Source organism: Onychomys torridus, chromosome 13 (assembly GCF_903995425.1).
Source record: "Onychomys torridus chromosome 13, mOncTor1.1, whole genome shotgun sequence".
Lineage (NCBI taxonomy): Eukaryota > Metazoa > Chordata > Mammalia > Rodentia > Cricetidae > Onychomys > Onychomys torridus.
In genome coordinates, this window is record NC_050455.1 from 56,396 (window position 1) to 77,449 (window position 21,054).

At 40.5% G+C, this 21,054-nt stretch overlaps 1 protein-coding gene across 1 annotated transcript; it reads right to left on the reverse strand.

Moving 5' to 3' along the window:
* Window positions 1–799: 799 nt before the first annotated feature.
* Window positions 800–1,318, reverse strand: Cetn1 (centrin 1). Its single transcript, XM_036204303.1, has one exon. The coding sequence runs from the start codon at window positions 1,316–1,318 to the stop codon at window positions 800–802; it is 519 nt and encodes a 172-aa protein (XP_036060196.1).
* Window positions 1,319–21,054: the final 19,736 nt, after the last annotated feature.

The following is a 21,054-nucleotide window of genomic DNA, read 5'->3' on the forward strand; positions in this document are numbered from 1 at the left end:
AAAACTGTGATCTGCTCCGCCATCTCCAAACCTTGGAGATAGCACTGGATTTTATTTACATGGATGTTGGGGATCCAAAATCAGGTTTCCAAGCTTGCACAGCAGGCACCTTACCACATGAGCTATCTCCCCAATACCCTTTTGGTTTTTGAGACAAGATTCCTCTCTATAGTCTCCAGATGGCCTGGAGCTATGTAGCCTAGGCTGGCCTTATACATAGTTTCCCAAGGACTGGGGATTACAGCTGTGTGTCATCACACTCAGCAAACCTACACTTTATATTTTATTTTTGAAGAGCAAGCAACATTTTATTAAGGATTGTCTTTCCATAATTTAATTCTTAAGTAATCTTTCCTTAATTTAAATAGTTCTTAAGTAGCCACCTTATTATCCCTCGGAGCAGTATCCACTTAAGTGAAAAGCAACGGCCTGAATGACTTCCTGGCAAATTCTAACTCATCATACTTAGAATGCTGACTTGAAGTGAAAGAATCACCAGTGTATGCATGTTATTTAAAATTGCTTAAGTGACCAGAAAACCAGTTTTGTTTGACCTAGAAGCTGTTCTGTGTTCAGTTTAATGAAAAGCTGTGAGTGGCCTCCAGCCTCAAGGACCTTTCATTTAGGTTTGCTCTTGAGAATTAAACAACAGAACTCATATAGTAAATACCATTAAAATGTATAATTGATCTAGAGGCTTAGAAGCCAAACAAGACAAATGAGGCAGGAAGAGGGAACAGACCAGAGCTGTTCTGTTCTACTTTCACAACAGCAGAAAGCGGGGACCCCAGCCAGTCACTTAATAAAGGTTGGTCTTCTTCATGATCTTAAGAAACTCTTCCTCGTTCACTTCTCCATCGCCATCACGATCAGCTTCATCGATCATCTCCTGCAGCTCCTCATCTGTGAGGCTTTCCCCCAGCTCGTTGGCCACACGCTTAAGGTTTTTGAACGAGATTTTCCCGGTTTCATCATCATCAAACAACCTGAAAGCCTTCAGAATTTCTTCTTTGGTATCTTTCTCGGCCATCTTCTGAGTCATCACAGCCAAGAAGTCATTGAAGCTGATCTTCCCTGTGGCCTCTTTGTCTACTTCCGAAATCATTTTCTTCATCTCTTCCTTCCTGGGTTCAAAGCCTAGAGCTCTCATGGCCACCTTCAACTCCTTCACATCAATGGTCCCGCTCCCATCAGAATCAAAGAGGTCAAAGGCTTCGCGAACTTCTTGCTTTTGGTCCTCGGTGAGTTCAGTCTTAGGACCCACCTTTCTCTTGTAGCTGGTGGAGGCCACGTTTGACTTCCTCAAGTTGGACGCCATCTTCCACCACAGTTGGGTCCTTAACGGCACCCTGCCACCGCATGTGCTAGGTGCCTCTGCTATTGCGCCTGCGCCAGCCCCTATGTGCCTAGTGTCTGGACCACAGAGCTCCTCCCCATCATTGAGATCTTATTTACATTATAACCCACAGTTTCCTCAGTTGATACCACAAGTTGATACCTGCTGGCAAGAACCTTGCTGCAGCTACTGTTGTCTCTACAGTTTTTCGGCACACGCAGTTCTCTCCAAGCCACTGGTTTGCATCTGCAGCGCCTTGTGTATATTTATTTGAAAGCCCCCTGCTCCTTTTCTATACTAGTTAAAAGAACTTCCTTAGTCTGGGGACAAAGGTGAGTTTGATCACTTGGTATTAAATTCAAAAAAGAAGGAAGGAATACCAGGTCACACCCTTTGTTCTACTAGCTGTAACTAGAAAATAGGTAAGATGGAAGTGATTATGTATAAAATTTAAGGAAGTTTGTCTCCTGACTATGTTTAACCATAGTAAAATTTTTCTGTCAGTTTCTCAAATATGAAATGTAATATCTATTATGATTCACTTCTGAGTACCCAGGTTTGAAGTACTTGAAGTAATGTTTGACTTGAACATTCTGGTATTTTGGCATGTATTTTAGAAACCCTAGCAGTATGTTTACTCTCACTGCTTATCATACACTCAGAGATGTACAGAAACCCACACTCTGATAGTAAAAGCCATTAAGAAGGAAGGTAGCTTTAGGGGCAAACTGTCTTTATAAAGGAGAAATCTACTGCCCCTTTAAAAGACCATGAGTGCACTTTCAAAGTTGTTCTTCCTTTTAGGTCCACCTAAGAAACCTCTAAGCAAACAGTCAAGGTTACCTAAAGGTAACTTTGCTCTTAAAATCCTAAACACAAATGCCTGGAAGTTTCATGCCTACCATCTTTCCTTTTAAGCCTGTGATACATGACCTTAAATTGAACCAGTGATAGACACCTTACACCAAGCAAGCTCAGAAGTGCCTCCAATATGTCCTTTCTTGTATGAGTATGTGTAGGCTTCTGAAATAAAACTCCCAGTTTATTTGGGGAGAGTGATGTTTTATAGGTAATGCCAGTGCTCTCGTTAGGTGCTGCAAGTAATAAATCTTCCTGCACACTTTCATTTGGTCATGCTGGTTGATTTCACACTCATCTAGAGGAGAATCCATTATGTTCAGTTACTGTGGTCCCTCTTTGATTGTGGACATGGAGGTGATTATGCAGCACATGTGAGGACCTAAAATTGTCTTTTGGAACCAAAGAAACAAGAGAAAAATGGAAGCTTTTCAGATAGGGAAAAAAGAAAAGAAAAAAGTTACTAAATGAGCAAATATAGGTAGCCAACTTTTAATTTTTAGCATTCTTTGTGCCCCCTGCAAAAATTTGTATTTACTAGTATTTGATCTGTGCAACAGATGATACCTGGGAGAGTTTTTGTTGCAAAGCTTCTGTATCCCAGGCACCCAGAACAGTGCTTAACACATTGAAGGAATATTGGTATCCATTGACTTAATGCTTGACAGTTAATATTGGTCCTAAAATACCTTCTAAGTCATCAAAAGAAAAGGGGGCAGGATTCAAAAGATCCAATAATACTGGGAGTATTTCACAAACTGCATTTTGGTTCATTTTTAAGTTGTGATCCAATACTCATTATCTGGAGTGTTTGGAAATTTTGTTTAGTTATTTGGTTTTCCTGGAATCAAATCCAGGGTTGCACCTATGCTATGAAAGTGCTATCCACTGAACTTCATGGCATGTTTAATTGACTAAATCTTACAGCCTGTCTCAGTGACAGTGGACAGAGGGCTTAGGCATGGGGTTTTGAAGGCAAAAGAAGCTTATATGGCCCCTCCCCTTCCTGTTTCTTGCACTTATTGCATCTTCTTCCAATTCTACATCTTATTATCTTTATGGTTTTGGGAAATCAACTCACCCTCAGCCCCAGGGACAGGGTCTCTCTCTCTCTCTCTCTCTCTCTCTCTCTCTCTCTCTCTCTCTCTCTCTCTCTCTCTCTCTCTCTCTCTCTCTCTCTTTCTCATTTGAAGTACCATACTGAAATTCCCTAATGCATTTTCAATTAAAAAAAAAAAGCTCCAGGGACAGTTCTCTGATGGGATCATACAGTACTGGGTACCAGCCAGTCAGACCTCAGTTCCTCCCAGACTTTCATTTCCTTTAACAGCCACTCCTCTGCCCCAATTCAAGACAAGCTATGATGTGTTGAGGAAAACTAAAGGCTAGAAGTTGCCTTATATAGAGCAATATTGGGGCCAAGTTGAACTCAAAGCAAACTGGTTGTCATAGTTTCCAGATGTGTGCAATCAGCAGTCACAACAAAAGGCCATCAAGTACTCTCTTAATCGAAAACAGTGCCCTCAAAGTCAGTTCTTGATGAACATTCTGTGTTCATAGTCTCAACCATGACTTGAAAAGGAGACATTAATTATGTGCCTAGTGTTGAGTCTGGGCCTCCCAGTGTTGCCTCATGTAATCCCTGCATTCCTTCCCCATCTTGCAGATGGAAACAACAAAAAAAGCAAGGCATGGAAGAGATCTGCAATGCATATTTAATAGTATACAGCCAATAAATGTATTTGAGATTACACCTTGGGCTTTTCTAAGCCCAACACTTAGACATTGCTCCTTACACCAGAATTGAGATTATTAGTAAAACATAGCATGGCTGAAAATATAGGCTGCTGATCATCTTCATTTGTGTCATTTGTCTGAATCTGGGGCACTTTCCTAGCAGCTAAGTGAGGAAGGCACCTCTAGGGACAAACTTTCAGAATGTACTGGGGCAGAGTGAGGGCACTGTGGACTCTTTAAAAGGCTGTTAGCTGGGCTGGGCCTGTGGTGAATGCCTGTAATCCCAGCGTTTTGGAAGCTAAGGCAAGAGAATCAGGAGTTTGGGACTAGCCTGAGCTACCTAAAAATAATTCTGTCTACTCTACCCCCAAATCCTTAATGTACCTTCAAAGTTGTTATTTTTGTTTCAACTAGAGCTCGTTGGAGAAATTTTATGAGGAAGCAGCAGAGGCCACCAAGTCATTCTGACTCATTATTTTAGGTGACCTGGGGTAAACTTTGCTCATTATAATACAAAATTCTCTACCCAGAAGTATTAACTTCCGCTTATTTCTTTTCTTGAGTATATCATAAATGGCCAGAGTGGAGCATGCTCAAAAATGTACATCTAAACTGAGAAAGCCTGCATGTATGTATGTGCATCACATGCATACCTGTGTAGATGTATCCTGCTTGTTAAATAAGAAACACAGAGCCAGTTGCAGAGTTAAAAACCACGAGGTCAGAGCCAAAGCAGAAAACCTTACCCTTCACTGCTTCTGCGGTTCCTCCTCTCCGCAAGAGACCTACTTCTGTGCGTCCTGTCTATTTAAAGACTTTCTGTTCTCCTCCCTCATTGGTTGTAACCCAGCCACATGACCTCCTCGTCACTGTCTGTTTGTACAGACCTCCAGGTCTTCTATGGTTGGTATTGAAATTGAAGGCGTGTGTCTGCTATGCTGGCTGTGTCCTTGAACACACAGAGATCCGCCTAGCTCTGCCTCCCAAGTGCTGGGATTAAGGGCGTGCCCCACTACTGCTCGGCTTCTGCTCTGGCTTGCTCTGACCTCAAGGCAACTTTATTGACATACAAATAAAATCACATTTCAATACAAATAAAATATCACTATATACCTGGTGCTCCTGGAGGGTGTCAGATCCCTTGGAAAGTGGAGTTACAGATACTTGTGAACCAACATGTGGGTACTAGGAACTGAACCCGGTTGCAAAAGCAAATGATATTTACCACTCAGGTATCTCTCCAGAAATGTGCTTGCTTTCTTACATGAACATTATGAAGTAAAGTTCCCTGAAAAAAATGCCACACCTGCATTGTTAAAGATTGTCTGATTGGAACTTTGTGTTTGTAGAGAGTTGGAATATAGCATATATAAGGCCAAAGTATCTTGGGCTCTTTTTAGTATCTATTCTCATTTCATATCTGTTGCTGTGATAAAATACCCTGACAAAAAACAAGTTGGGGAGAAAGGTTTTAGCTCCTAATTCCAGGTTACAGTCCACAATTTTAAGGAGGTTAAGGCTTAGGAATGTGAAACAGCTAGTCACATTCATAGCCAAAAGAAGAGAGAGGATGAATACATTCGTGCTTACTTGTGCTCAGTTTGCTTTCTCTACTCTCATACAGTGCAGGATACACAGCCAGGAAATGGCTGCTGCCCACAGTGGCCAAGTCTTTCTACCTCAAATGGTGTATTAGACAATCCCCTACAACATGTCTGGAGTCCTACCTTATCTAGACAACACCTCCTTGAGACTCTCCTCCTAGGTGGCTCTAGATTGTGCCAAGCTGACAAAACTAATCTAAGACTGATTTTGTTACTATATTTATCTCCATTTATATAATGGGCTGTGTTGATTTTTTAACGAAATCTCAATCATTCAATTTTAACAATAAAGACTCAAGAGCCAGATGCTGAGGTGAAATCCAGCTAGCTCAGAGAGGCAGAGGAAGCAGCCAGTTCAATTGATCTTCCTCCTCCATTGATGTTTCAGAAAGAGCTTTTTCCTATGCTGTCTCAAACAAGATTTCTCCATCTCAATGTCCATCCGTTCTACTTCCTGTGCATCTCTCTATCCATCCTCCTGATTCCTTATTACTTCCTGTCAACTTGTTGCTTGCTTTGCCTCTTCACCTATGGAATGTTGCTTTTACCTAATCCTGTTTACAATAAGCAGAAAGATCTTAGATTAAAGGTGTGTGGTAGGGATGAGCCACACCACTAGAAACAGAGTTTTCCAGTAAATAATGCAATCTTGGGATTCACAGTGTGAACTAAACCTCTGAAACTGAAAACCAGCCCCAGTTAAATATTTTTCTTCGTAAGAGTTGCCATAGTCATGGTGTCTCTTCATAGCAATAGAAACCCTGCCTAAGACAGTATGTATATGAGTGTTTGTGCTCATGCATATAGGCATGGAGTAAGTCTGCTTTTATATTGGGATCAAACTTAGATGCCCAAGTTTATATAGCAAGTACCCACTTAGTCATGTCACAATCCCTACCTTTGTTCTTTTCAATTCTTCCTTATGATATTTATAACATTATTACATGAAATATACAATTCCATATACAAGTTAGTATTGCCCACCAGTGCCTTTGGTTGGCATTGGTGTGAGGCTACAATGTATGTTCAACCCAGTTTTGTTCTCATTTATGTTAAAATCACTTTCCAGTTTTATTTAAACTAGTAGAAACTAAATGAGATACTCAGAAATTAATGGATACAATCAATTTGTTTTCTTATGTTTGTTTGCAGTTTTTGCCCTCCTGAACATGTGTGTGTGTGTGTGTGTGTGTGTGTGTGTGTGTGTGTTTTCATGGATGTCCTGAATAATATGAAAAATCAGTTGTGGATTCTCAGAAAGGAGGAAAGGAGATAGTTGTTTAAATATAGGCATGAAGATTTAAGGGCTGGAAGGAGAGGAAAGAACTATTAGAACTCGACAACAGGATCTACAGTCAGTTGAGATAAAGTTCAAAGAGGCATGCAACCTACTCCCAATGACTATGTGGTTTCCAATGGACTTTCATGGCATGAGAAAGATAAGGTACCAGAGTCTTCTAAAATTTAAGTTCTACTCAGCAGATCTATTGAGTCTCAGTGCCACCCAAAACAGAGAATATGCATAATAAAGTGCCTAGGGGCTGCCTGCTTGCTTTCCTAAAAGTGCAGACCAGAGCTGCTCTGAAAATAAGCAGGACAACTGTACTGGAACCCAAGGGTGCACTCCAAAACCATAAACTATGTGTTCCTAATATGTGGAGTTATTTACAAGAAGTGGATTCAGCAGCAAGCATTTACAGTCCCAGTGGTCTCTTGAGTGGGACTGTGAAGTCAAGTCCAGTGACTCAACCTCAATCCTTTTGGCAAGCTCAGGAACAGATTTTAGTGTCCAGCCAAGGGCTACATGAGTTCACCTTCTGTAAACCCCACGCAAAAGAAGTATTCCTTTCAGATACAAATCCAGACAGTATTTTATAAAAAGAATTTGCCAGAGTTTCACAGTTCCTGTATCTTTCACCCAAATATTCCCAATACCAAAGGAGCGTTTGAGACAGTCAGTTCCCTAGGAGCCAAGGAAGCCTATGGAAGAAGCCTACAGCAGCATGAAATGTCTATAGCATACTCTGTTTTATCTCTTCAAAAAGTGAATTTTACTTAATGATCACAGCATGTTTTGCTGGCTCTATTGTGGCCTCCTTGTGGGAGCCCACAGAGGCTTCCTAGTGAGAACTTACTCACGGTCAGAGAATCTGAGTTTGCTTTACCCAGCAGAGCTGCATAATGGGATGATTTGACCACGAGCATGTTTACCAGGTGTTTGGAAGGGTCCACACTTGGCTGTACGGTGTGCTTTGATCTTGCAAGGGGGAGGTCTTCTGCCTCTCCCCTTGTCATGTTTTAAAAAGCCCTTTTCAATAAAGGATGAGTCTGGTGGGAATTGACCCAGTTCCTCCCAAAGCTATCCTGTGTTTCTGTCTTTCTTGCCATGTAGGTCTCTCTTTCTATCTGTCATTTCTTAATTCTTCTCTCCTCCAACCAAGAACACTTTAAAAGGTAGGAGTTGGACCCCCACACTTCTTTCTGCCCCTTTTCAATGCTGGGGTCACTGATCCCAGATCCTCAGGAACTGTAGGTGACTATTCCACCCTAAGCTTCACCCCAACCAGTTATTATGGTTCAAGTAACTAACCATTGAGCAAATTTAATTTCCTCACAAACAAACAACACGTATTCACAAACACATCCTTTCCCTGAAACAAACCAACAAGCAACTCACAAAAACTGTAGATCTTCTTTTGTGGCTTTCAAAGGATGGGACCAAGGCCTAGGGAATCTTGTATGTTTTAGCAAACAAGGAGACACAGAGATGGTATTTAACATGGAGCCTGATCTACAATATAAATCTACCAACCAGTATCTCCACTTCATACATCATTTGGGCTTCAGAGTTAACAGAGGAAGATGAATGATGATCCAAAGCATTTTGAATGTGATAGGTGGTTATGGGATGCATACCTGACATCTCAACATCTGGGAAGCTGAAGCAAGGCAGGAGAATTGCAAGTTTCACCCCAGTTTGGGCTATATAATGACACCCTGTCTCAAAAATAAAAATAAAATCAATCAATTAATTAAATGTTTCTAGCCTCTTTCTTCCCTCCTTTCTTTTCTTTTTTCTTCCTTCCTTTCTTTTTTTCTCCCTGAGTCTCACTATATAACCCTGGCTGAACCTGGAATTCACTATGTAGGCTAAGTTAGTATTGAACTCTCCTGGGTGAACAAAAATTCCTGGAAAGAAGCTATGTCTGCAAAGACAGGGTGACTGATTAGAGATGTAGTGATATAGTGAGGTTGGGATGGTGCAGGTCTGAGCTAAATTACCTAATCTAGGGCTAGCTTTAGCCCCCTGAAGAGCCATTTCTTGTCAACCTCTGTGTCAGAACTAGCATCCTGTGACCAATAGATTAAAAGCCTTTTGGACTCTGTTAACAGGCTACTAAATTCTACCAACCCAAAAGCTAAGAATTTCATCAGATATCATCTGAGGCCTATAGGAGAGATTCCTCCATCTTGCACATTTCTGATATCCCAATGTTTGTTTTTAAATGCCTTCATTTATGACTTCCTTTGTCCTACTCTATGGACTTCTTCCATATTGGAGCCTGAGATGACCTTGCTCCATATTTCCTGGGCCATGGGCACTCAAATTTGGCTCCAGAATAAACTCTCTCTTATTCCCTTTAAGGTGAGAAACGTGTTGCATCAACACCTGCCTCTGCCTTTTGAGTGCTGAGATTAAAGGCTTGGGTCACCACACCCAGCCCTTTCTCTTCAACTCTTGAACAGAATCTCAGATCAGTCCAAACTAAGGTTGCTTTGCTGAGAAGATGCTGAAGAAAACAAAACAATGGACCAATGTTGTTATTAGCTCAGCACAGACACTCATGGACTCTAGTCAGAGGCCCTACCAGATGCCAGGGTTTAACAAGATAAGAAATGAAATGAAAGGCCCAAAAGTGGCTGCATTGGATTTGTTTGTTTGTTTGTTTTGTTTGTTTTTTTTCGAGTTGTTGCAATGTACTTGCTTTAATTCTCCAAGAGCCTTCAGATGTTAGCTTAGAAGCCTGACTGAGGCTGTTAATAAAGGAGAATTTTCACTCAGCAGAGGTTGAAAGGTCAGAGGCACACTGGGGACTCAGGTAACACAGAGGAGCCATGTGGCTTGCTGATAAGAACATTTTTAGGGATTAGCAGTGCCCCGGAGAGTGTGGTGACCTTTTTAAAGACACTGACAATCCAAATTAAAAAACCCAAAGGAAAGTATTATGCAGACACAAAACAGAGCAGGCTGAGTTGTCCTATAGGTGTGTGTTTAGCCAGTCTTTGTGGTGCTCACTTCTACTATGGTTCAGTTAGTGATGATGCTTCTCAGAAACAAGGCTATAGACAGGGAGATCAGCTTAAAGAGTATGTGTGCCTAGATATCTTCATTAAAAGATAAACCATACTGGGGACAGTCAGAAGGGAAACCCCTTGAAGCAGCTTGAAGAGAGAAGAACCTACCCTGGCCTCTGTGTCCCTGTGTCTTTCGTCCTGGACCTCTTTTTCCTGTAAGCCTCTTTAACTGGAAGTGGGGCTGATCTAGGTACAGTCTTCCAGGCCACTCACAAAGACCTGTGCATAACATAGAGAAGGGACAGATAGCTAGAGGTTAGAACTGTCCCTCAATAGTCCTTCTCAACTATGTTCTCAGAAGTCTGCTTCTACAGGGAATTGAGAAAAATAAAGAGATTCACGAAGGACACAGGTAACTTTGACCTTTGCACTTACAAACAAAACTTCTGAAACATAGATTTTGTATATAAATCAGTTCTGTGATTGAGCTGGGTGTGGTGGCACATGTCTTTAATCCCAGTACTCAGAGAGAAAGGAAAGTTACCTCTGTGAGTTCAAGGCCAGCCTGGTCTACATAGTGAGTTCTAGGTCAGCTATGGATACACAGTGAAACTCTGTATTTAAAAAAAAAAAGTGGATTCTGTGATTGACTTGATGCTCATTATATGAGTGATATAGTCTCATTATATATTCTTATCAAGAATCACACATATTCTCATTATGTATGTCATTTTTTATTCTCATTATTAAAAGACTAAGAGACAAAAGTACATTCCCTCTCCCCATCAGTAACTTAAACTTTCAATTGTATAGAAATAGTTAAGGAATCCATCCTCCAAGGCCATTTTAAAGAGCAAATTTCCAAGTTCTATAGTATCTTGTAGTCCTGAGGCATTTAGGGAAACTACATTCTTTGCATTTCGGAACCTTGGCTGTTTCCTCTTTTTCTCCAAGCAACTTCAAACACTGCAACTTTTGCTGACAGGGCATTTCTTGGGCCAGCACTATTGAATTGTAAGTAAATAATCTCAAGAAAAATCTGCGGTTGACACACCATCATATTATGTTCTCTGCTCTGGAGGGAGGCATTTATTTTGAGGATATTGAAAAATTCCATTGCCATTTGGGGGAAGTGACAATTGGGATCATCCATAAATTAAAATGATCACCCATTATGCAACAGCTAGGATCATAAACACTGCACATGCTCAAGTGTCATACGTGAAAGCAATGCTGAATAAAATATATAGCTAGCACTGCCGTATAAAGACAGACAGACATTGTGGATGGGACAGACAGACACTGAACTAACACATTCAGCTCTAGCCAGCTTCTTTCTTCTCCCAGGGAAAATAAGTGTGAAAGCTGTAAACTGGAGCAAACATCCAGGCAGTCAGACTGTAATCTACTTTATTTTCATTGTAATATTTAATTTTTCTGTATTTTTGAGACAGAGTCTCATACTGTAGCTCAACTTGACCTAGAACAAATAGTTCTAAATAAGCTCAAGCTGGCCTTGAACTCAAGATGATCCTTCCTCTGAGTGTTGGCATTATAGGTATGTGCTACCCAACCTGGAAACTTTTTTTGATAATAGAGTATTATTTAATGAACCAAATGTCTTTGTAAAGATTTTATTACTTTTAGTTATGGGGGGGGGGGGTATATGTACATGAGTATTGCTGTTCACTGAGGTCAGAAGCTTTGAATCCCCTTAGAACTGGAGTTACAGGTTGTGAGCCATGTAATATGGGTTCTGGGAACTGAACTCAAGTCCTCTGCAAGGGCAATACCTGCTCTTAACTGGTGAGCCCTTTCCAGCCCAAGCCAGATTTCTTTTTTTTAAAACCACATTTACTTGTTGTATGAGTGTGTGTGTCAGGGGGTAGGGGGAGCTGGTCGTGATGTATGTTTGGAGGTCAGAGAACAATTTTTGGGAGTCAATTCTGTCCTTCCACCATTCAAGTCACAGGGATTTAACTCAGGTCATCAGGCAAGGTAGCAAATACCTTTGGACACAAAGCCATCATTTTTGTTTCTATAAAAATGACATTCATAAATGATAATCTCCACTCTTCTACCTCCATACATATCTGGGTCACTTGGAAGTTGGACTGGCTTGCACATTGTAGGTGTTGACTTAATGTGAATTAGGAACAAATACATTGGTGAGAGAAGCAGCACCTGTAGTTCTTATGTCTGCACAAGTTTCTCTAAGTTAAGTCCATCCAAACTGTAGCAGCATACAGTGACAGAAAATTAAAAGATGCATCTAATAAACCTCACCTCCATCTGATGTCTTATACTACTTATATCAAAACTTTTTTTTTTTTTTTGAGACAGGCTCATGCTTTGTAACACAGGTTCACTGCAACCTTGCATCTGACTGCCTTTGCTTCCTAAGCACTGGGATTATAGTCAGACACCACCATACACAGTGGCCCTTCAATTCTTTAAGTAACAATGCCACACTGTTTGAGACTTGATGTATAATAGTGATCATTGAAATACAAGATGTAAAACAAGTTCTACACTTGGGACTCAAGAACAGTTTCCTTTGTCATCTGGCCTGATAATCTGTTCCTAAGTCAGAGTTGAAAAACCATCTTTAGGTTCCTCTAGAGGGCTTTCCAGGGCTTTGCAGAAGGACAGTTCAACAATGTAGATGAGGTCAGACAGGTTGCTGATAGTGATGTCACTTAAGATGGTGCCACACAGCAAAGAAAGAACTCTGGTTGGTCTTGAAATCAGAGCAACTCTTTCTGGAAGAGGCACCATTGTAATCCAGTCTGGCAGTAGGGATGATGAAGCTAGAGAGATGGCTCAGAGGTTAAGAGCACTGGTTGCTTTTTCAGAAGACCAGGGTTCAATTCCCAGCACCCACATGGTACCTTACAAACATCTGTATCTCTAGCTCCAGGAGATCTGATATACTCTTCTGGCCTCTTTGGGCACTATATACACATAATCCACATACATACATGCAGGCAAAATATCATCCATAGAAAAGTAAAAATTTAATTTTTTTAAAAGAATGGCTCTGATGGAGGTAAAAATACTAGAAAAGTATTAGAACAAATGCCTAAGTAACCACAACTGAGTTCCAGAGAAAACATTCACCATTGTGTTCGCAATCCTTTGTTCCTTCATGTCTTTCTCCACCCCAGATCATTGTCCTACAACTTAGGTAGTCATTTGCTCTGTCTGTAGATGAAAGGGAGGAGGCATGCTTGCTGTAACATATGTGTGTGGGGTTAGGGAATGACTTTGGGAGTTGGTTCTCTCTATTCTGTAGGTTCAAGGAATTTAAACTCAGGTCTTTAGGCTTGGCAGCAAGTATGTTTATCCACTGAACTTTGTTGCTGGACTTTTTAAAGACAGGATCTTACACTGTAGCCCAGGCTGGCCTTGAACTTAAAGCAATGCTCCTGTCTCAGCCTCCCTCAGGGCTGAGATTACAGGCATGAGCCACCCCTTTGGTAGAAAGAAAGGATTTCTGAAAGTTGTCCTATAACAATATGTGCCATGGCACATATGTACCTTCCCCCATATACACAAATACATGAAAAAAAATGTTTTTAAGCCAGGAGGTGGTACACACCTTTAATCCCAGCTCTAGGGAGGCAGAGGCAGAGACAGGTGGATCTCTGTGAGTCTGAGGCCAGCCTGGTCTACAGAGCTAGTTCCAGGGCAACCAGGACTGTTACACAGAGAAACCCTGTCTGGAAAAACAAACAAACAAAAAAATGTAATAACAAGAAAAAATAAGGTGGAAAATGATTGAGGGAAACACTCAATATCAACCTCTGTCCTCCAAATGCATACACATATGTGGACCACACGTGTGTGTGTGTGTGTGTGTGTGTGTGTGTGTGTGTGTGTGTGTTAGACAGACAGACAGACAGACAGACAGAGACAGAGGGAGACGGAGAGAGTAAATCTAATGTGGTGATTATCGATCTTGTGTTCATTACTGGAAATAGTTTGCTATACATTGTTTAGGGTTCTTACACCTATATTCACAGTTCACCTATTCTTTCCTCCTGATGTCTTGGTCAAATTTTGGTATTAATATTGAGCAAGTATTATAGTATGAATTCAAGAGTATTCTTTGTATGTAATTCAAAAATGTTATAAAATTTGGGGTTATTTAATCCTTGAGTGTTTGGTATTTATTATAGTAAAAATATGGATTTTTGTATTGTGAGAAAAGACCTTGAATTACTTCAATTTATTTTGTGAATTTAACTTTTATGATTTTAATTTTTAATGTCTTTTAAGATTCAGTTTCTTTAATGTACATAAAATATTGGGGATTTTGTTGTTGTTTTGTCTTTTCTTCTTAGAAGAATCTCACTTTGCAGCCTAGGCTGTCCTAGAACTCACTATGTAATCAGGTGGGCCTTGAGCTTTGGCGGTCCTCCTGCCTCAACTCATCAGTGCTGGGATTGCAGATGTAACCCACCATGCCTTGCTAACCTATTAGGATTTCCTGTTGCATTTTGAGCCAGTTTTGATCACTTACATTTGGTAATTTGCATGTTTCATTAGGAATTGAAATTTATTGTCATCAAATTTTACATAGTGCTATTAAATCATGTTTTTTATTTTTCTACTTTTCTTTTTGAGATAAGGACTCTCTTAAAGAGACCAGGATGACCTTGAACACATGGACATCTGTCTACCTCTACTTCTCATATGGCTTAAAGGCATATGTCACCAGACCAAGCCAAGAATAACTTTCAACTTCTGATCCTCTTATCTCTGCTCCCCCAGTGCTGGGGTTCCAGGTGTGTGCCCCCCCACACCAACTGAGGAATTCATGAGTGCTAAGTAAGTACTTTATCAACTAGGTTACATCCCAGCCCCTCTGCAATGTTGCTATGTTTCCTCTTCTTTCCCGATGTTAATGAATACCTTAGCTTGTTTTCTTGATGAGTCTTGCCAGAGATTGTTGTCAAACAGTTCATTTTTGTTGATCATCCTTATTAGCACATTTTTCCCGTTAATTTCTACTATCTCTATTATTTTCTTCTTTATATCACCCCCCCCATGACTTCTTAGCTTTTTAAGCAACACCTTTAACTCACAAAATTTAAACCTTTTATTCCTCATCACTTTGAGCATTTATGGCTATAAATTTTTGTTATACCCCTTTGAAATATTTGAATAATTAACAGTAACTAACGTTTAATAATTTTAAGTTATTACTGTTAAAAATCTTTCTTCTTACTTTACTGAGACATTAAATGCCTCATTGAACTTTGAAGTCTTGGTTTAGGAGTGAAGGACCAGTGTATAAGGGAAAGCATTGAGAAGCAAAATAAATTCGATCTTGGTTTAATGAGTACTCTGTGAGTCTGGTGTTAACCAGTTTATTTTTATGTTTGATTTAATGGCTAGCATAACAGAAAAATATATACCACCACAGAAGCAAATAAAAACCGAAAGAGGTGGTGGCTGGGCATGGTGGTTAACACCTGTGATCTCAGCACCTGGGAAGCTAAGGCAGGAGGATTCCTGTGAGTTGGATTCTTGCCTGGGCTACATAGTGAGTTCCACACCTGTCTCCAAAAACAAAAGAGCAACAAAACCTGAACAAACAAGCAGACTCGAGGCCCTGAGTATGGTAAGCGTGCATTCTATTTACCCCTGAGCTGCTTCCCAGCTTTCCTCATATACCTAGGATAAATGTGTCAAAATCCACTGACATTTAGAAGAGTAAAAACTAATTTCATGTATAAGCAGGCAGATACAGGGATTCTAATACTGTGTCTTTCAGTCAAGAAATATTTCTAAATATTCTTGTGAAAACTATTTTTAAATTTCTTGTCTTTGAAATAAAACATCCCATTCAGCTGATAATCTGTAGTGTGATGCTGGATGGTTCTAAATGACAGTTTGACAATCTGTGTAGTCATCTGAGAAGAGTCTCAGCTGAGGAAATACCTCCATCAGGTTGGCCTGTAAACATGTGTAGGGAGGGGACATTGTCTTACTAATTGCTGTAGTAAGACCTCAGCCCATTGTGGACAGCGCCATCCTCTAGGCAGGTAGTCCTTTGTTAAGAAAGCAGAAACAGGATGAAAACAAGCAAAGAAGCGTTTATTCTTTCTTTGCTCGTAATTGTGGATGTGATACTTTAAGTTCCTGCCTTGACTTCTCCACAGTAACAGACTGTAACCTGGAATAGCAAACCAAAACCATTCCTACCATTCCTTTTGGTCATGGTTTTTTATCACAGCAAAAGGATAAATATTAGGACAATGCCTTATGAGCACTTCATTACATTTAATCTTCAGTCACAAAAATGGCAGAGATCATTTAAACATATTTTTATTTATTATCATTGTGTATTTCAAATCATAGGCAAGTAAAGAAACAGAAAAAACAAATATTGCCCTTTTTATTTTTGACCCCACAGTACCAGCATGCACTTAGGGTCCTAGATAGCTACATGTTTATTGTAGTTACAGTGCAGGGCACATGCAGTAGGCATTCCATAAGTCATGACTCAGTGAATAAATAACTGAATAACTTAATTATTTGTCCTTTCCACAGACTGGAAAGGGCAAAAAAAGAAACACAGAGAGATGCATGTGCTTATCCAGTGTCTAAATTGGAAGGAATGTCTGGTGAGCTTGGCCAGCTTCACTTTGACCTTATTTTAAGCCTTTGTTTCCTTATTTTTATTTATGTATCTATTTATCCATATATCTATCTATCTATCTGCTGTCTGTCTGTCTATCTATCTATCTATCTATTTATTTATTTATTTATTTATTTATTTATTATTTATTTATTTATTTATTTATGTGACTGCTGTCAAAAGAGTCCTAGAATAGCCATTGCCTGTCTATATTCAAAAAACGTTCTCCCAAGGGACAGGACAAATAGTGAATTCTATTTCCATGGAGTCTTGAGGCTACTCCTAATTGCTTGTGGGCTGGAAAATATTATTCTTTAACTGTCTTTTAAAAATATAAAAATCCAGCAGAGGTTTGTGCCTTTTACCTCAACGCTGGAATCATTGTGGTGGGACTGGGGTAATAGAAGAGCACTTCAGTTTCTCAGAAGTGAAAGGGCTTGGAATATTCAGGGCGGCATTCCTAAGTGGGGGACACAAATTTTTTCTCAATGGCTTTCACACAGCTACATGGTTACCTGCAGGGAGACTCCAGTAATACTTTGAGAAACCATCCCACTGTGAGCTCTTGCTGTGAAAGTATTTAAATAATTACAAACATTCCACTATCAAAGGAAGCTCCTTCTGACTGTGGAATCCATAACTTCTGTTGCTTTCCTTTCAAAATATGTAGATGAAAGAGATGGTTGCGTTTGTGTGGCTAAACTTTGTTCAAAAGCTTATGTGATAAGAATTTTAATAATCATAGATTAGGGGTTCAGTGGCTAATGGGAATATTCCAACTGTTCTTTCTGAAAGAATGAATGATAGAGGCTATAGGAGATGTTTGTGGTTTCCACTTGGATCTGGATGAGTTGTTTTTGTTTACACAGGAAGTCACTGGGCAGGAAGTCTCAGCAGCGAGTTTCAGGCTCAAATCTCTAAAGATCAGTGAGGAGGGAAACAGCAGGCCTGAGTTTCCCTACACACACACACACACACACACACACACACACACACACGCACGCACACACACACGCACACCAAGATCACCATGCCTTTCTCACTGTGGAGGAAATGCAAACAGCCTGTAAAGAGAGAGCTCTGGGTTGGGATACATCTGGAGGGGAAAGTCAAGAGAAAATGTAACACCCAAATACAGAAAGCGCCACCTCTGAGCAAATTTTGTTTTTCCAATGAAAACTTCCACAACATCAGTAGCTTCTGAGATTGAAGTATTGAAATTCACTCCCACATGTCCAAAGATCTGAAGTCCTTTCAGAATGCAAGGACCCTGCTGTGGGGTTAGAGCACTTCTGATGAGATTACCATGCTTCTGTGGCTATCAAAGCAATGGGCACCTTTTCCGTTAATGTTTTCTCCCTGGATTTTCACCCAGTGAAGATTGGATGATATGGAGGAGTGCTGTCATGACAACAGAAAGGAGTAGTAACCAGGAAGCCTGAAAAAGGAACTCTGATTTGTGTGGCAAGAGGTTCCTGAGGCAGAGCAGAAGAAGCAGTCAAGAATTAAGGACACCCCTTGGGAAGGGGAGACCAGTCAACCAAGAGGTATAATCTGCCTAGCAGACACACTAGTGATCATAATGGGGAGGGCTACCACTTCCTAAATTGATTTCCAAGTCTGGCTAATGTGAACATTACCCAAGGCTCCAACACTCCTGAATGAGTTAAATAAATCTGAAGATAAAATCTAATCTGCCTTCGCTTCCAGGCCTCAGTGACTCTGTGACCTCAGTTATTGATAAGGTTCTGGGAGAGTGGAGAGGCTGGCTTCCATATCTACATCATAAATACAAGAGAGTGTGAGGGTCTGTACATTAAACTACAGTGCTGCAACAGCAGTCAGTTCTGCACTGTGTCTTTTGTGACATGGATTTGAGCTTTACACATTGGTTCCATAAACCACAACTGATAAAAGGGTGTGACAAGATACCATATGGGGTACTGTAGCTGGATGTGACAGGGAAGGTTAGGGAACACTTTGGCAATGGAAAAGGTCTCTGTACTCACAACCACCACAAATTAACTCAGAACCAAATGTGTAATAAATCCAAGGTGATTCTGACAGCAGCGTGGGTTGAATAGTTGGACTTCCCAGCAGCCTTGGGATTGCATACTAGTGTACAAATTAGGCACCAGGTATGCCATTACTCACACAGTATCAGCAAATGTTGCCTCTACACTTTGCCTCAGGATCAAAACCTCAGGGTGTGAATTGCAATTTTTACTATGCATGTGAAATTTTGTCCTTGAAAAAACAGGATTTCCAATCATTTCTGAAATACTTCAAACATAATTTGCTGTTTATTTATGAAACTTGGTGCTTTCAGCACTGATGCTTATAAAAATCTAAGTATCAATCAAGGGCTGGGGCTCAGCAGCTAAGAATATAAGCATGAAGCCCTGGGTTTGATCCTCAGCACTATGTGATGCAGACACAATACGGCCCCATTTTGTGGCAAACTTATATATATCAAAGAATTGTTTTAAGATAAATTTCTTTGTGATTTACTCTCAGTAAAAGTCTTTTGATTTGTGTATCAATTTTACCTGTCTGGTTTCACATAAAATTTTATTAGATGGAAAGAGGTTACAAGTGGAAAAAATGAAAGAAACCTATGGCTGACATCTGACCTGTATGACTCTGGATTCCTGCTTATTTCTGTTGGGGCATTTGACTACTAACGAAGTCTTTCCTGATGACACTGATACCTGATGTCACTTGGCCAACAGTGTGTCTGAGTGATGATAGATAGCACTGCTATCCTCATTTTATAAATGGAGAAGTGAGGTTCGGAAAAACAAGGTGACCTCTGCAGCCTCTCAACTAGTGGAGGCCTTGGTTTCCTGAAGCTGGTCCAGTGCAAGAGCACTATGTATCTTCAGAGCTGAGTCATCTCTCCAGTCCCTATGTTTTTCTTTGTTGAGACAGTCTCCATACTGTAGCCCAGCCTGGAATAGGCAGGACTTACAATGTATTAGCTAAACAGTTTTCAGTCTTCATGCAGTTATTAATAATAATAATTTTAGAGTTTTTTAAGTTCAATATTTATGACAATGTTGGTTTTGTTGTCTCATGATTATAATCGTAGCACTCGGGAATCTGAGGCAGGAGGATCACCGCAAGTTAAGAGCCAGTGTGAACTGCATGAGCTACAGGGAAGAGTTTGACTCAAAAATAAAAAGTTTGGTCCTCAGTTCAATGTACTTTGATATTATTTTAATAGTTTTAGATTTACGAAACACTGCAACGAACGCAGGCAGTGGCAGTGCACAGGGAGCTGAGGTAGGAGCACCCAGAGTCTGAGTATAGCCTCAGCTGCACAGGTCCAGCCTAGACTACAAACCAAACTGTAGAGTCAGAACTGGGTCTCCTGCTCATGCAGTTCTTCCCTTTGTCAATGTCTTTTAAGAATGAGGCATGTTTGGAACCTTGGTTGTCGACACTGGGGAATTATTGGTAACCAAATTCTAGATATTTTTGTAGTTTTCCATTTTTCCCCTTTTGGTCCCCTTTCATGCCCACTAGGACCTTCACAATTGCATTAATTTACCATGCTTCCCATTGTCTACTCTTATTTGTCATGGTTTCTTATTTTTTCTTGCTTTTTATGACCTTGAAAGTCTTGAGCAGGGTTAGCCAAATTGCCTGCAAAATGTCCTTACATCTGTTTGTCTGTTTCCCTCGTCACTAGCTTGGTGTTCTGTTCCTGTGAGATCCCAGAGAGGCTGTATAGTAGCCTCCTGACAGAGTGCAAAACATCAGTAACCACACACTGAAGGTGGGGGCAGGCTTCTCTGCTATGGTAGACCCACTCTCTTTTCCTTTCTCTAACCTGTTCTTTGGACTCCAGTGCTGTGTCTATCCCTCTCAAGGCAGACCAGAGGGTTTGGGAATGGAGCTGGGACTTCTGGAGAGGACTTATCTACTTACACCAGGAGCAGTGGTGCCAGCCTGCAATCCCATCATTCCAAGATCAGAGGCAAGATTAGGAGTTCAAGACCAGCCTGGGCCACATGAGACCCTGACACAACAACCAACAAGAACTATCTGCACATGTTTGGAAAGCTTGTCACTGGGTAAGGTAGCCAATGCCTGTAATCCCAGTACTTAGCAGGTAGAAGGAAGATCAGGGGGTCAAAGCCAGCCTCAACTGCATAGCAAATTCAGGGTCAGCAAACAAGACTGGTCTCAAAACAAACAAACCAACAAAGACAACAACAAATTATATCAACATCAGTTTATGTGTACTAATTTTATAATTTGTGTTATAATCCAATGCTACCTTTTCTCCCTCAGCATTGGTCATTGTGATTTCTTTTTTATTCATTCCCATACCCATTGACAGCCATCGCTTTCTATCAGTTCTATGCATCTGCCTGTTTCCTTCCTTCCTTTCCTGACTGCTGTGCCAGTCACTGCTTCTTTGAGTCATGGGCTCTTTTATTATACTCCTAACCCCTGAGCCATTTCTCCAGAACCATGAAAAAATATTTTTAGAAAAACAATTAGACCCAGCCAGGTATGGTGGTGTATTCATATAATCCCAGTATTTGAGAAGCAGAGACATCAGA

Coding starts and splice junctions, on each gene's coding strand:
- Cetn1 (XM_036204303.1), bottom strand. CDS start 1,318: ATGGCGTCCAACTTGAGGAAGTCAAACGTGGCCTCCACCAGCTACAAG.